The sequence below is a fragment of the Liolophura sinensis genome, chromosome 6, assembly GCF_032854445.1.
Source record: "Liolophura sinensis isolate JHLJ2023 chromosome 6, CUHK_Ljap_v2, whole genome shotgun sequence".
NCBI lineage: Eukaryota > Metazoa > Mollusca > Polyplacophora > Chitonida > Chitonidae > Liolophura > Liolophura sinensis.
The window spans coordinates 53,702,513-53,718,207 of NC_088300.1; the positions used below are offsets into that span (position 1 = coordinate 53,702,513).

At 38.0% G+C, this 15,695-nt stretch overlaps 1 protein-coding gene across 7 annotated transcripts; it reads right to left on the reverse strand.

Moving 5' to 3' along the window:
- Nucleotides 1-399: 399 nt before the first annotated feature.
- On the reverse strand, nucleotides 400-15,681 carry LOC135468623 (E3 ubiquitin-protein ligase FANCL-like). 7 transcript variants are annotated; one of them, XM_064746977.1, is made up of 15 exons: nucleotides 15,660-15,681; nucleotides 15,100-15,243; nucleotides 12,589-12,674; nucleotides 11,621-11,743; nucleotides 8,057-8,113; nucleotides 7,205-7,299; nucleotides 6,398-6,494; nucleotides 5,824-5,892; nucleotides 4,706-4,856; nucleotides 4,393-4,476; nucleotides 3,681-3,726; nucleotides 3,115-3,196; nucleotides 1,674-1,790; nucleotides 1,135-1,206; nucleotides 402-621 (listed from the first exon to the last, which is right to left on the reverse strand). In XM_064746977.1, exons 3-15 carry the CDS (start codon nucleotides 12,667-12,669, stop codon nucleotides 586-588), a joined length of 1,110 nt encoding a protein of 369 aa, XP_064603047.1. In that variant the 5' UTR covers nucleotides 12,670-12,674; nucleotides 15,100-15,243; nucleotides 15,660-15,681; the 3' UTR covers nucleotides 402-585. The 7 variants fall into 7 exon arrangements, with proteins under 7 accessions (XP_064603042.1, XP_064603048.1, XP_064603049.1 ...); XM_064746976.1 differs by having other exon boundaries at nucleotides 15,528-15,675; XM_064746975.1 differs by having other exon boundaries at nucleotides 15,489-15,675.
- Nucleotides 15,682-15,695: the final 14 nt, after the last annotated feature.

The window sequence follows — 15,695 nt, forward strand, 5'->3', positions numbered from 1 at the left end:
AAGGGTCATTTCATCTGTCAATTTGACTGCCACTAGGAACAGATATAGCGGACACCAGAGGACATGGAATTAGGTCTCAGTATTCCCAGAGTTGGGAATCTACACAGAAGGCACAACACAGGCGGTGGCCCCTCTGGTGACCAAGCGAACAGTATGTCACTGCCAACTTCCTGAGGCCACTGGCTACTTTCCTGAAAGCATGGAACACTAAGTATTGCCGATGCAGCTGTGTATAAATACAATGACAAGGTTGTTGTGACACTTATACTTCTAAGCCTGCTTCTCGACAGTATGTAACATTATATTCACAAAACATCTAGGCCAAATGTATAAAGCAAATGACTTTAGGATTAAGACCAAGTTAATTTCAGTGACTGCTCATGATCAGGTTATGCTAATCTTTGTGGAATAATCAAATAACGTTAAATAGAAGGACAAGAAACATACACGTGAAACAATGATTTGTATTATGAAAACGAGAACTGACAGAAAAGGTTGTCTCTTCTGTTAAGGGTAAGAAAAAGTGGTCTCTTCTGTTCAGGGTGAAAAAAAAAATGGTCTCTTCTGTCAAGGGTAAGAAAATTATCATCCTACAGTTGTGGGCATCTTCACTGTAATGGGCTGTAACAGAAAACAGAAATGTGTTAAGCTTATATCAAATATACATGTATTTATGATCTAGGAGAATACTGATTGTGGCTGAGGTGGTTAGTATGCCAGCAAGGCACAATGACCAAGGAGCCTCTTACCAATGCAGTAACTATGAGCTCAAGTCCGGCTGTACGTTGGCAAGGTCTGCCAGCAACCTGCGCATGGTTGTGGATTTCCCCTGGGCTCTCCCACCATAATGATGGCCGATGTCATATAAGTGAAGTATTCTTGACTACGGTGTAAAACACCAAATAAATAAATAAAACAAAGTGATCACCCTGCACATTTTTATCATTGGTCTAGGCCGCATCCAGGAAGAGTGCTTGGATCCAGGAAGCGTTGGGTAGAAAATCTGAACTGCACGCGTGTATAAATCAAATCTTGCAGCTGATAAAGCACATGGAGTATTATGTGACACATGGGCAGTGCTACAATGGTTTCATGCTGACATTACCCAAGACAAATGACCCATTTGTGTCATACCTTACTACAATAAGGACACTCTCCAAACACTGTATTAAAGCTCTGGCGACTTGATGGTAACCCTCTGAGCCACTGGGAAACAGAGAGAAAACAAAAAACACCATTAATGTACATGTCCCAACCTATAATTAACAGTGATCACAAAAGCTTTATATGTCAGATGGAATTTCTCTCATTACTTTCTGCCTCATCACCAGGACCCCTATGACCTTTGAAGGGTTCAACACTTCTCAACAAACTTTGCTAGTGGTAGCAGTGATGTAATGTGATAGGCACATTGTAAGAAGTATGAGCTTGGACCTTAATATTTATTATTTTATTTTTATATAAAAAGTCAAGTATATCATCTGAGCTCCCATCTGAATTATCTCATGGTGGTCAGGTTTATGGGTGGGGGAAACTTGAGCACTCAAAGTACTGAATCAACCTTTTGCCAGTCAGCTGGGAAACCTCCCAGCTTATAACAGCCATAGCTGTTACCTGTCTCAGCCAAAGCTTCTCTTTAATGCCCCAGGTGCTGAGAGCATGACTGTACGTACCTCATAGAGACAGGTGGTGTGGAATGGTTGGCCACAACGCACATCATCACAAGTTTTGTCAGGGATGTCTGTCCCAAGCCGGTATGCATAACAGATGCCACACTCCATGCTGAAATCCTGTGTGCCAGAACACAGAAGAATAGCTTAGAAATCACAGTCACGTTTTACAGCACATACATGTACTTGATTTGCTGCAAAGAAGTGTTTGTATTAAGATGAGAGATTTTGAGAGCCCAATTTAAAATGCACAAAGACCAGATAAAACTTTCAGGAGCATTCTGCAAAAATGAAAACATTTATTTTTTTGTTGTGATGTTATTGTTTCCGTGTAAGCTTCAAGGATTTAAGTGTATGAAACAATGGTTGAAAAGTTCAGTATTTTGACTAATAAAATAGAAATGAATACTTAGATTTGATAGCCAAACTACCAAAGAGCTCGCCTGTGGAGACACTTCAGCTCCAGCTGTGAATTGGTAATTTATGGTAATTAATATGCACACACTGAATCAAAGATGGAATATCCCCCGTGTTTCTGCTGTGCTCTACATGTGTGCAAACCCTGAGCTCAATAGCTGTTGACCTTTTTAAGATACCACCTTAACATTTTGTTTAACATTGCTTTCCCTCTTATTCGATGTTCAGGGTACGAGTGAGTGAGTGTTTAGGGTTTAACATCGCACTTAACAATTTTTCAGTCAAATGACGACGAACGAGTCCTGAGAGTGCATGAACACATAATGTGCCTCCTTGTTGCAGGTCGGATTTCCACTCCTCTTCTATCTAGTGCTGCTCCACTTAGACGACTTACCAAAGGAAAGTAAGCCGCCTCACCTGAGCCATTACACTGATACGGGTCAACCAGTCGTTGCCCTAGGTCTTAGGTGTGACCTGACCCTGGATCTACCACCCACGAAGCGGACACTTTACCAGTTAGAATTGGTGTATTTGAATCAATGTTTTGGAAGCACAGGTTAGCATATAGTCCAGCCTCCATTGCTCACAGAACAATAGTTGTTTTTACAGCCTACATCACTGACATAGGCTGGACTAGCCCATTAACTGTCTCACTGACTGCTGAAAAATTGTGAATCCTTACTGAAAAAACACTGACATGATAAAAAAAAAAAGGTATAAAAAAAGGTAAAAAAGTATCTTATTTATACTCCTATGTGTTGGGACATGCCAATAAACTAAATGACAGCTACAAAAACATGTTTCATTCCTCCTTCTGTAGTGCACATGTTAAAGTTTAGTGCAGGTTCTTTGGTCAACAAATTAAGTTTGACTTGCACTCTGATCTGAAAACATCTCTATGGTAATTCATAACAGGGTTACCTCAACACATAACGTATTTCATTCAACAGGTATATCTTTCAATAATACTCATTTAAATATGCCAACCATGAGTCCTAATCAGAAAAGGATGCTTGCTGCCACATACCTCTTTTCTGGATGTTGTTGGAGAAGGAAACTGTTGCTCCAACAAGATCTGTAGATTAGCCAGCAGGGACACACTCTCATCCCTGAAACACATCAGTTATAATGGTAGGCCATGTCCGGTCCATGGAAAAGACAATCAACAATCAAATAGAGCAAATCATATCTCATTGTGAAGTCACAGTCTAATTGCAATTTTAATGCAAGTTTCATAAATATCTGATGAAACTAACTGGAATAAGACCAAACAAACATGTAATATAAAGCTCTTCTGTGGTGGCAAATTTGCTACCTTGGAGATGATCAATCCTTTGGTATTTGGGTATTGAGTAAATATACAGACCTTTCTAGCACTCAACTGTGGAAAAACACTCCATGGATTTAAACACCCAACTTATTCTTGAGGTTTAAATTGTACTGATCATGATCATGATAATATTTGTCAGAATTTATCAATATACACCTGTCACTTTCTTACAAGATATTTGTAACAAAATAACCGATAGTAAAACTATTGGGGATTTATAGCAAAGTAACTATGCCTGTCTTCAACCTGTAAGTTCCACACACCATAGATGTAAGTTCCTGTTGAAGCTGTCTTGATGTGGTTGGATTGCTGAAATACATACACAAGTACATTATTACCAGATTTTTGTGAAATGCCTTCTACAATGGCAGTCAGTTTAATGGGTTGAGGAAACCAGAGTTCCTTGGGTAAACAACCAACCTTTGGCAAGTTAGTGACGAACTTTCTCACATGTGACAAGCAATTATGCACACCATAATGACATATGGACTCCATATGGACATTAAACTGCAAATGACAAAGCAAGTTTTTCGAACTCCTTATTGTAACCAAGGCCCCATGAATAGTGAGAGTGAGGGAATCTACAAATATATTTATATATTTATTTATTTGATTGGCGTTTTACACCGTTTTACACTCAAGAATATTTCACCTTATACAACCTGGGTCATTACACTGCGCTAACCAACTAAGCTGCGAAGGCCCCTTATTGCATTATAACATTAAGATGTAAGACATTAAGAAACCATGTGTCCTACTAATTAGTTTAACGCAATACACGAGTGGGGTAACTCTCCATCCCTTCGTTTTTTGGAGTTACACTACTCCTGGATCCAAGACATTACACATTATATTTTCTATTGAGCAACTATACACCATACTGAAACCAAGACATCAAGAGCTCTTGTTGCTAAAAGTGATACTTTCTAAGCAAATATCAAAAAGAAGAATCAGCAATGGTAATGTTACGAGTACCTTGTTCAGAGCCAAGGAACCTACAGTCTGGCAGCTGTCTGGGGTGATCTGGTTCCACTGACAACTGTAGTGAGACACTAGTGCCTACAATGTCCAAAATCAAGCACTCTTGAAGATGAGTAATATAACCTCATGCATCCATTCCTTGTTAAAAATTACATAAATGTGTTAAACTACCTGACACTTGATCTATTTCAACATGTTCGGACTTACATCAAACATTATTCGACCAAAAATGTCCATTTGAAAAAGCTGAATTTGTGTGAAAACTTCAAGGAGTTTTCCTCGGTACGGTAACATTTAACCTACTCACTGAGAACAATTCTGCGATGTCTGGCGCTGAACGTTGGCTTCTCCGGCTCAAGCACCCAGGTCTGCTTGTCAATTTCACCCACTTGATCCCAGAAGTCTTGATAAGATGTCAGACACTGCTGAAACTGCTCAAACAACTGGCTTAATCCTCCCTGTGAAGCCAAAAAACACAGTTTCTACCTTCCTCAATCAAGATTCCATTTCTCATAAAGACAGTATAAGATGGTCTTTTCTGACATGAACTTTCAGTAGTCAGTTTTATTGATATAAACTGAAATAGAGTTGATAACACATGGTTAATCAAGAAATCATGTTCAAAATGCAAGGGCAGTATTGATGAAATTCGTCTTGTGATAACACCTGGCAAAATCACTAATGAGGCAGTAACTGACTTGAGCTGCCATATACAAGTATTTATAGCTATTAGTGTATGAATGGTTACATGTGCTTCACCAAGCAAGAGCGATGTATGGGACTCAGCGATCTATTAAGACTTCATGCCATCATGGCAGTATTCAAGCCACACTGTGGAAAATGTGGAAAATGGAAGAGTCACATGACCGCTTCTATTAATACAGTCACTCACATCTACTGTTGAAATTAGGGAACTAGCTTATTTCAGAAACATTTGAACCTTCCACTCTGTGTCGTATACTGCTGAACACCAGCAACATCAGCATGTCATTTAACACTTGACTCCATGCCAGGAGAAAAACAGTAAAAATACCAAATGACATTTACACTTGACTCCATGCCAGGATAAAAACAGCAAAAATACCCTATGACATTTACACCTTTTGATCACATCAAAGCCTACTTAATAAGCTGATGCTCTACACCATGTGCAGGATGTTGCTAAACTTTAGTTACTGGATGGGGTTAGTTTATGAGTAGAGGAAACCAGACTGCCCAGTGTCCACACCATAATGGGGGAAAACTACAATCATCGAGCTGCAGAAATACACACAATACAAGTGTCATTGACCACATAATGTCACCAAGGCCCCACAAGCAGTAAGAGCCAACATTAGTAAGGTACACTGGAAATTAAACAATCCATGCAGATCTCAGACACAATGAGAATAATGATGACAAATAGAATTAGACAGGCCACAATACCTGAACTGACCACTGGAAGTCAAACAGTTTTGGTAGATCTACTTGGCAGCTTGGGGGCTTCTCCGGGTGCTGTCAACACAAAGAAAACATTTCATTTAACCTCTGATTGACTGATGTAAATTGTAAAATAACTGTCCACGTTCTCCAGTAAAGCAGTGGCTAAGAGACAAATTATCCAACAAACTCATTTGATTTTAGGAGATAAATGCATGTTCAAATCCCCCAAATCTGTCTGAAAGTTAAATGAATGTTATAAACCTAAGCATTTTCACAATACATCTAACCGGCAACTCACTGTATAATTAAATAAGATTACAGAGAACTGGTTTTACCAAAGTCTTTAAAGCCACCGTGAAAGTTATTATCCAAATATAAGTATGAATCCCTCTGGGGTAAAATATGACAAATACAATTCAAACTAAAATGAGCTGAAAAGCTATGGGATAGAAATAATAAACTATAATTTTATCTGGCCTTTCATTACCAGGACATTCTAAAAATCCACCACTGGTGTAATGACTTGATTTTGCTGAACATGTCCCTCATTTTCAAATCTACCTGTATGTACATGTACCTGAGCATGAAGTTGAAGTTTGATGATATGAGTTCTTCCCCTAGCATCTTCACACTTCAGTTGAATCTTTTGGAAGCTAGGGTCCACCGATACTAGCCTGCAAGAGTAATTCATATTTCTAAATGGTTAGCTTGAGCAATCCTTAAATTTATCAGTGATTCAGGACATTCACTACAGTGAATAAATATAGGGATTAGGGTTGATATTGGATAGAAAATAGACAGTATGATGTGTGGAAATGAAGCAGATTTTAAAACCACAGCACCAAGGCATGGCATATTCAACTTAAATTTCTTCTCTGGAGCTCTCCTCATCTTCATCTTCATTATTAACAACAATTCTTTTGACATCCTTACCATACATAGTATTTGTTAACTTTAAAATCACTCTGATTTGTTGGTGATAGCCCATGTGTAACTGTTCATGTGGTCCACCTGTTTCAGATGCTGACAACAAACATGCATCAGGGCCCATTACTACGCAAGGCAATTAAGCCTCCTCAGGGGAGATAACTTATAGTGGAGCAATGTCCTCAATAAAATTGTATGCCATCTTATATTAATTTAAAATAGGAACAGTCCTTTAGAGTCAACCGTTATCTCCTTTATAAATACTGACAAATACCTGTGAGTTGTGAGCTGTGAGTGATAGACGTCTAGTTGGGTGATGTATACACTTATTGGAAAAAACTACTAGTACTACTACAACTCTCTATAGCAAAGTTTCAAGTCAAGCTACAAAAACCAGCCGCATACCAGTGTAGTGGTTAGTCAATAATTGTGTCCTGCCTGAGGATGGGTCACTCACCTGTGCCAGCCCAGGTGTTCTAGCTCCTGCATTAGATCACCGCAGAGCTTGGAGGAGGACGGGACAGTGTTGCTGGTCTCTTCCACACGCCTTTCCTATAACATGTGCATTTGTATAGTTGTAGAGATTCTAACCATAATAAACCCTTTGCATTAAATATTTTGAAGAAATTTAGCACACATACATTGAACAATGATAAATCCTCAACACACTTTATAGCTACTCCAAATTTTCAACACGCTCAACTATCTGGAACTTCTTGCTACACTCAATTCTGCTGATCTTCAACACACTCAACTATATGGAAACTTCTTACCACACTCAATTCTGTTGATCTTCAACACACTCAACTATCTGGAAACTTTTTACCACACTCAATTCTGTTGATCTTCAACACACTATTATTAAACATCCAATTAATGTGAATCTCCAAAGTTCTGACACATTCAGTCTCATGTACTGTAAATCATGACATTTTTTTAACCCTATAAATGTATTCAAACAATATAAATTTTGACTAGTTATAAATACTGTCAACATTCAAGGGATAAACCTTCCTCAGCAGTTAGTCACAGGTGGCTTTAGCCCGCGAGGGCCACAAGTTTAGCACAGATAGGACTGATGCCAGACCTCATTGAATGTTTCAACCTTTTCTTTACAGATAAACCCATCCTGAGACCACTGTGCCAGGAATTTGATGACAGCAGTACTATAGTAAAAAATAGTACTATGTTAACAAACTTTTAGCAATCCAACTGATACCTGATCATTTGAATATTTAAACTAACAAAATGATTACCTTTTCTTCCATAACATGATAAATCGATACAAATAGTTGGACAACATACTTACTATAAAAGACCTGAACTCCTCTAGAAATGAAGTCAAATTTGAAGCTTGATTCAATCTCTGTATTAAGAACAAAATGACAGGTGACAGTGAGTGCCTAGATGTAATGGGCGGTAATATAATGACATACATTCACGTACAAGTAGTACAAATTAAAAAGCAATGTACAAAATGCAAGGATTGCCAAAGAGTGCAGCATTGTTCAAACAATTCCTGAGCTTTTCCAAGTGTGTCTGAAATATGGGTTTGGCATAATTTTGTAGCTTACAGTTTCTCACATGTAGTGCAGTGTCCATTTGTGACATTACTACTGCCTAATCTGCACTGTCTTAGGAATAATTTACAATGTACTTCCTTGGTCCTCAGACGCATATCCAGCAAGTGAAAGCAAGTGCTTGTGGAGAAAATCAAATGTAACATGCATATACATGCGGACATTCCTTCTCTTATATTTAGATTAACTGTACTACAGCCTAAACTCCTTCTTAAAATGAGAGAGCTGAGCAGATACTGACAATTCTGTCTAGGTGTTTTCACTGGTCTGGCATATCATGACATTAACAAGGAGCCGGCGACAGATCTACAATTATCTCATATTATTCCATCTTAGTCTATATTGCATATTCATGTGCAGTACTTGTAGAATAATTACCATAAAAGGCACCAAAAATTATTTTGATCCTATTAAAACACTGTCTCACTGCACCCTGATGATCTAAACTCAGACAAATTGTCAGTGCTGCCTCACAGGACCACCAGGCTCTATGTATGAGGACAGATGGTCAACCAGTACTAATAGTCTGGCTGATTCTTATGCTGAGAGCAATCCAAAGGAGGTCGCAAAACTGCCAATCTTAACAGCTGGGACACACAGATAATATATTTTCAAACCCCACAAAAACAACAACATGATACCAAGCATTCTGACAAATATAACAGATGCCTGACGTATGATGACGATGATATTCAGTGAATTAGCAGACTATAAACCTCTCTACACAGAATAGATGGCAGAAAATTTCATCTGCAGACCGACACTGATTTCATGCGTTTGGGTGGTAAATTTGTAAAATGGATTGTTGTTTTAATATAGCTGACAATACATTAAACATTTTTTTTAATCCAAGAGTTTGTTGATTTAAATTACTTAACCAAAAAATTTTCCTTTTTTATTGTCACCTGTTCTATTTTTTTTTAAGTAAGTCCAAATTATGTAACCTCTTGAGGCGGGAGGGTCTAACAACATGTACTCTGTGCAATATAATACATGTAGATACATGTTTAAGCTCTTTTATACACCTCATTAATCAATAAACCTGCCTACTCTTCTCTAATCATACTGACAACCCAAACAGACTGGCCCCCAAAATAACTGATATTTAGGATGGATCTGATGAATACAATCATAAAGTAATCAGCAGCCATTAGAGTACCTTTGCCACTGAACAGATGAAATATGGATTAACTTGCCGAATAAATATAGCGTGAACAAACACCTGGCTGTAGAGAAAGTTGGGTGCTGAAAGCCTCCGCTGGACAGGAAGTCTCGTTCCTGTCTCTAATGGGTTTACTCGCCTCAGATTTATTACAGAATCAATACAATCAATAATGGTTTTACCCAGACTGCACCACCAACTGACTTTTGTGTCCCAGGCATTATAATGCCCCTGATTTGTGCAGCTGCTAGGCATATTAACTGTAGTGAAGTACATGTGAATGTATGATGTGGCTACAACATGCTGACCATATGTGTGCGGTACACGTACATGTATGATGTGGCTACAACATGCTGACCAGATATGTGCAGTACATGTACTTGTATGATGTGGCTACCACATGCTGACCATATGTGTGCGGTACATGTACATGTATCATGTGGCTACCACATGCTGAACATATGTGTGCGGTACATGTACTTGTGTGGTGTGGCTACCACATGCTGACCATATATCTGCGGTACATGTACACGTATGATGTGGCTACCACATGCTGAACATATGTGTGCGGTACATGTACTTGTATGACGTGGCTACAACATGCTGACCATATGTGTGCGGTACATGTACATGTATGATTTGACTACAACATGCTGACCATATGTGTGCGGTATATGTACATGTATGATGTGACTACAACATGCTGACCATATGTGTGCGGTACATGTACATGTATGATGTGACTACAACATGCTGACCATATGTGTGCGGTACATGTACATGTATGATGTGGCTACAACGTGCTGACCATATGTGTGTGGTACATGTGCATATATGATGTGGCTACAACATGCTGACCATATATGTGCGGTACATGTACATGTATGATGTGACTACAACATGCTGACCATATGTGTGCGGTACATGTACTTGTATGGTGTGGCTACAACATGCTGACCATATATGTGCGGTACATGTACATGTATGACGTGACTACAACATGCTGACCATAAGTGTGCGGTACATGTACATGTATGACGTGGCTACAACATGCTGACCAGATATGTGCGGTACATGTGCATGTATGATGTGGCTACAACATGCTGACCATATATGTGTGGTACATGTGCATGTATGATGTGGCTACATCATGCTGACCATACGTGTGCGATACCCTAACCTCAACCTTTTCACATACATGTATGAAAGAGCAAATTTCAGTGCAATTTATCCACATTTTTAATTTGATTTTGGACACAGGTCAATTTCATGGCTGCACAAAAAGTGTAATTTTAACAGTCTGCACAGAATAATGTCTTCAGAATAAATACTTTAATAAAGACCTTGCAAACATGTGGAAAGGTTGAACAATTACAGTAGTAGTATAACTGTATTTGATTGTTGTGTATGATACACTCAGGAATTTGTCACTTAAACAATGACAGACAGTGTTATGGGTGGAGGAAACCAGAGTGTTTGGTGAAAACCACCAACCTTTTGCCAAGTTACTAATGAACTTAACACAGGTGTCTCAACAAATGCTGTACCGGTACTGCACAACAGCCACATCAGCGTAGTCTAACACTTATTGTCACAAATGGCTCACAAACGATGACGACTTCAGTGAATGTGTCCAATGTGTCAGATGACCAGCATGCATATCAATGGAAAACATTCTGACAATTTTTAAGGGTGAGATATTCTGACATATTCTGATATAATAAATATAAACATTATAATACTTTAATAAAATGATACATAAATATTCTGAAAGTGCAATGAGGATAACAATAACACTAAATTCTGGTACTCTGAAAGTCGATGAGGGTAAACATTCCAAGAATAAATAGTAAACATTCCCACTAATTCACTAATCAATAATTAATCACATAATCAATAATTTTTCACCTGCATGAGTTGATGGAGGAAACCGTGCTTGTCGCAAACAACAAACCAGATACACAACAAAGCAGATACACAACAAACCAGGTACACAACAAAGAAGATACACAACAAACCGTATGACTAAACCCCAGCCCATTCTGCAGGAGCTGGATTTGACTATGTATCATCGAGCATTCGGACAGTTCATATAAGAAAAGGTGTGCTACAGTCAAAGTTTACACGTCACCTGTTGTAGTACGTGTCCATACCCCTCAAGAAGAGCCTGCAGTGCCCACTCACACTTCACCCTGGCCCCTTTGAGTTGCCCATGTGGCCCCAGCTCTATCTGAACCTTGAACTGACGACCTTGCTGTGAAACGATGTGAGAACCATACATGTGAGAACTATACATGTGAGAACTATACATGAACATTGTCAATACGTATAGTGAGATGAAACAAGAGATGCTTGTGTTGGAATGTGTGTATTCTTTTGACTGACTCTCTTCTTTACTGCTATCCTTCACTCAAAAGAATGATCCATTCATTTCCATGCTGTTATTTCCAGACATGTATTGAAGTACTGTGAAACCAGAAGTAGTTGTTAGGACTGCAGTCGCGAGGGGAAAAAAGTCACTTTGGTTAATTAATTAATTATATGATGAGCATTTAACCATTTTCTTTTGATCTCATCCAACCATTAAGACAATCAAACTTTGATGATTCACACTTACATTTTATTTTGCTAACAGTATCATACTGTCTTGAGTATCAACAATAAAAGTAGAAGTATCTGGAAGAAGTCTTGAGTTACTTAAAAGGAAACCATTCCCGCTAAGAATGCACAACAGTCTCACTACCAAACTTCATATTCACAGTTATAACTTTGCACAACAGTAAACAAAATGAACGGCACATAGTTTTCATGTGCATGTTGTTCAGTTGATGCCTGACATTAGTTCCAAGCTCTAACTGTACACATACTGTTCACGAGATGAAGTAGTCAGTAATGTGTGGAGGAAACAGGTGGGTCTAAGGTAAAGCACTATCCTTTGGTTAGTTACTTACAAACTTTCCCAAGTGTAGCATAAAGACTTTCTCAGTCTGGAGCTGGACTTGAACGCACAACCTTTGGAGTTCTCTACAAATCTTCACAAAATGGTCACAGTTAGTTGGTGAAGAAAACTTACTGACATAATGACAAGAGGATACTCACACTTGTATTAATGTAGCCAATGTAGTGGGTGCCTTCTTTGTTGACCGTAATGAGCTGGGGGCAAACCTTCCAAGTATCCATAGCAACTGTGATGAATAATTCAACAATGTTTACCAAAGTCTGCCTTTTAATTACATCTGAAAGGTCTCAATCTGCCCAATAAAAACATAATACCTACAACATATACCCCAATTCCTCAATCTTTTCACACATGATAGATCAACTTTCAGTGCAGTTAATGCACATTTTCAATTTGATTGTGGAGACAAAACTACATTGGTTGGAGTGCCAAGTTTTCAGGGCTTCACAAAAAGTGTAATTGTATCAGTCAGCATAGAATAATGCCTTCAGAATATGCATGAATAAACACCTTGCAAACATGTGAAAAGGTTGAAGAATTACACTAGCTAATTAAAGCCGTTACATACTTACAGAAATAACGGTGGCCAAGCATCAAGGCCCAATTGAATGTCAAATAAGAAAAGACTGTGCAAGTAATGCACTTAACTAATTTGCCATGATCGGAAAAATTAAGCTTTGGTATATCTTTATTCAACTGCTAAATTGGAAAATTCAATACATTCAACTATGAACACAAAATCTCTTCCGCGCCTGACAGGTGCCCAATAAGGGCAATACGTTGAAAAAAATTATAGTTCTGTCCCCGAAATGTGAAGCATTATTTTAGTGACTGAATATATGTTTAGATTGCTACATGTCCTTTGAAATTCATTCTTTATACCTGTACTGGTACTGGTTTTTTAAAAAATAATATAAGGATTTATAACTGGATATAAAATATAGAAACTGGTCCACTATCAACCATTACACAATTTATTCATTTCGAAATATTTCTAAAAAACAGTCTTGTATTTATAAAATAAAAGTATATAAACAGTACACAACATTTAAATCATATAGTTCTAGTCAGGTCTTATTGTTGACTGAGAAAAACTTGCAAGTTTTGTTAGACAAGAACTTTCAATAATAGTAAACTTTCAATAATACATCTATGTATCTAGATAGGACCCTGTCAGTCAGTGGATCATACATATGTTTACATTAAGGTTCAGTTTGTTTATTTCTATGATTTCAATTTGGATTTGGCGTTCACAATATATAGCCTTACCATACCCACTATATGGGGGAAAACTGGTGCGTCCTCAGGATGCAGAGGCAGTGAATCTAAGGCATCCTTTCCGATTTGTTTGCATCAGAGATACCTCTAAGTTAAATATACATGCTTCTATTTCTACTTCTGAAGTATGGTGGTGTCATTTAAATATTTCTAGTGAGAAAACTATAGATCGTAGCTCAAATCCATTGGCATGCGACAGAAACTACGTGGATTGGGCTACAATTTGGTGCGTCTCAGATTTGTAGCTTTCGTAGTTCAAGGTATTTTGAAAGTTACAGGACATTCAAATTACATGAATGAAAAAAGGTTTTGACCATATCTCAACAAGTTACCAGGATGGGCAAAATCCAAAGGCAGATTTGGAATCAGCATTGCCAAATACACCAGAATCCACAAAAACATTATAAGTCATACATTCGACCAGTGGTGAGCTACCAAAGTTTTCAATGCTTGTCCTAGATTTTTTCAAACTTGTTCTAACCGGGATCACTCTACAAGTATATCAAATTTCAAAATACGTTCAATGGTTCTTGAGAGGAGATTTTTAAAGGTTTTGATCAAAATCCAACATGGCCACCATGCCACATGACCAAAGTTAACCAAAAACAGGCAAAATTTGCCTCGTAACCATGTTCCTAAAATCACCAAATCTCAAAAACAACCAATAAAACCTTTTCTTTTTATACAGCTCTTAAAGCCTTCACAGAGTGCTGAGCCACCTAAATATTGGTAATTTTGCAGAACAAACAAGCACTTCATTTGAGCTTTGCCTAACTACATAAATATATACAATGTAATGTATATGTGTGTGTTTGATTCTGCTTATATACCTTTAAATGACTGATGCATAAGACGCTCGGTTATTTTTTCTTAATTTGCCGTTTTGGATGTGTCCTAACATGTACAAGCACAGAAAAGCTTCTCAGCTTTCTTCTTCAAGTCTAAAAATGGATTTAGACTACAGCGTTATGTCCTAAAATTCATTCAGAAATTAGGTAGCCTGCAGCAGTGAGGTCAATAGTGACAGTTATCAATACAACTATGCCGAGGTATGTGTGAAAGTTGGGATGGGGGTGCTAAACTGGTCTCACATTCCCAGTAAGTTCATCAATGACATCATTGATTTAGTCCATTTTTTCCCATTTTTGCCAGACAGATGCGTAGTTTTCTGAATAAAAAGAATAGGATAGCACAAAAATGCACGCTAAAGTAAAGTACAATTTAATACTTCCCTGTTTCATAGCCCTATATAGACACATTAGGTGTTTGCATAGTACTGGTGTACAGGCTTACACAGCTGTCAACGGCGTCAACATAAGACAACATATTTTTTTTTATTGGAAAATAAAACTTTCTGAAATTAAATTAAATACCTTAGGGTAAGATAACCTATGCATAAGCATAGCAATCCTCGCGATCGTGAGGGGACTTATTCTACAACTTGGTGAAGTAGCTAGTTCAAGTAGGCCTAGATTTAAGCAATAAAACAACATCGCTGTTTTCTTCTCTATTCAAGTCTGAAAAGTATTAAAACAACGAATCATACCCTACATGTCAATTTACAGATGAATCCATGACATAAAGGCTTTACTCATGCACTTCGTTTACATGCATCATACAAGTCTGACGGCATGCTGCAGCATACCGTCGGGCTCGTCACAATATTTGCCGTAAGTTCTGGTCAGAAAACTCGGACTAGCATCACACTCACAGTTAGAATAACATCGTAATATTATTAGTGTAGTACAACAACAACACGTACTGCACAGCTAGGTTTTTTGTAAGTTGCAAATACACCAACTCATCATCCACATTACTGTCAAGTATTATCACATTCGCCGAAAGATGTCTCAGGATCCTCGGAAACTAGTCACATCAAACATTTCAGCGATCCTAAACATTGCTTAAAACTGTACGAAAGTGCTAAACGTACCGCTAAGCTACACATGTGAAACTGACAACCTTTATC

Excerpts from the sequence above, each read along its gene's own strand:
- LOC135468623 (XM_064746972.1), bottom strand. Across the intron at positions 11,744-12,588 it reads TTGGCTACATTAATACAAGT|CAAGGTCGTCAGTTCAAGGT; the intron begins GTGAGTATCCTC and ends ATCGTTTCACAG. Across the intron at positions 6,495-7,204 it reads GAACACCTGGGCTGGCACAG|GCTAGTATCGGTGGACCCTA; the intron begins GTGAGTGACCCA and ends TTACTCTTGCAG.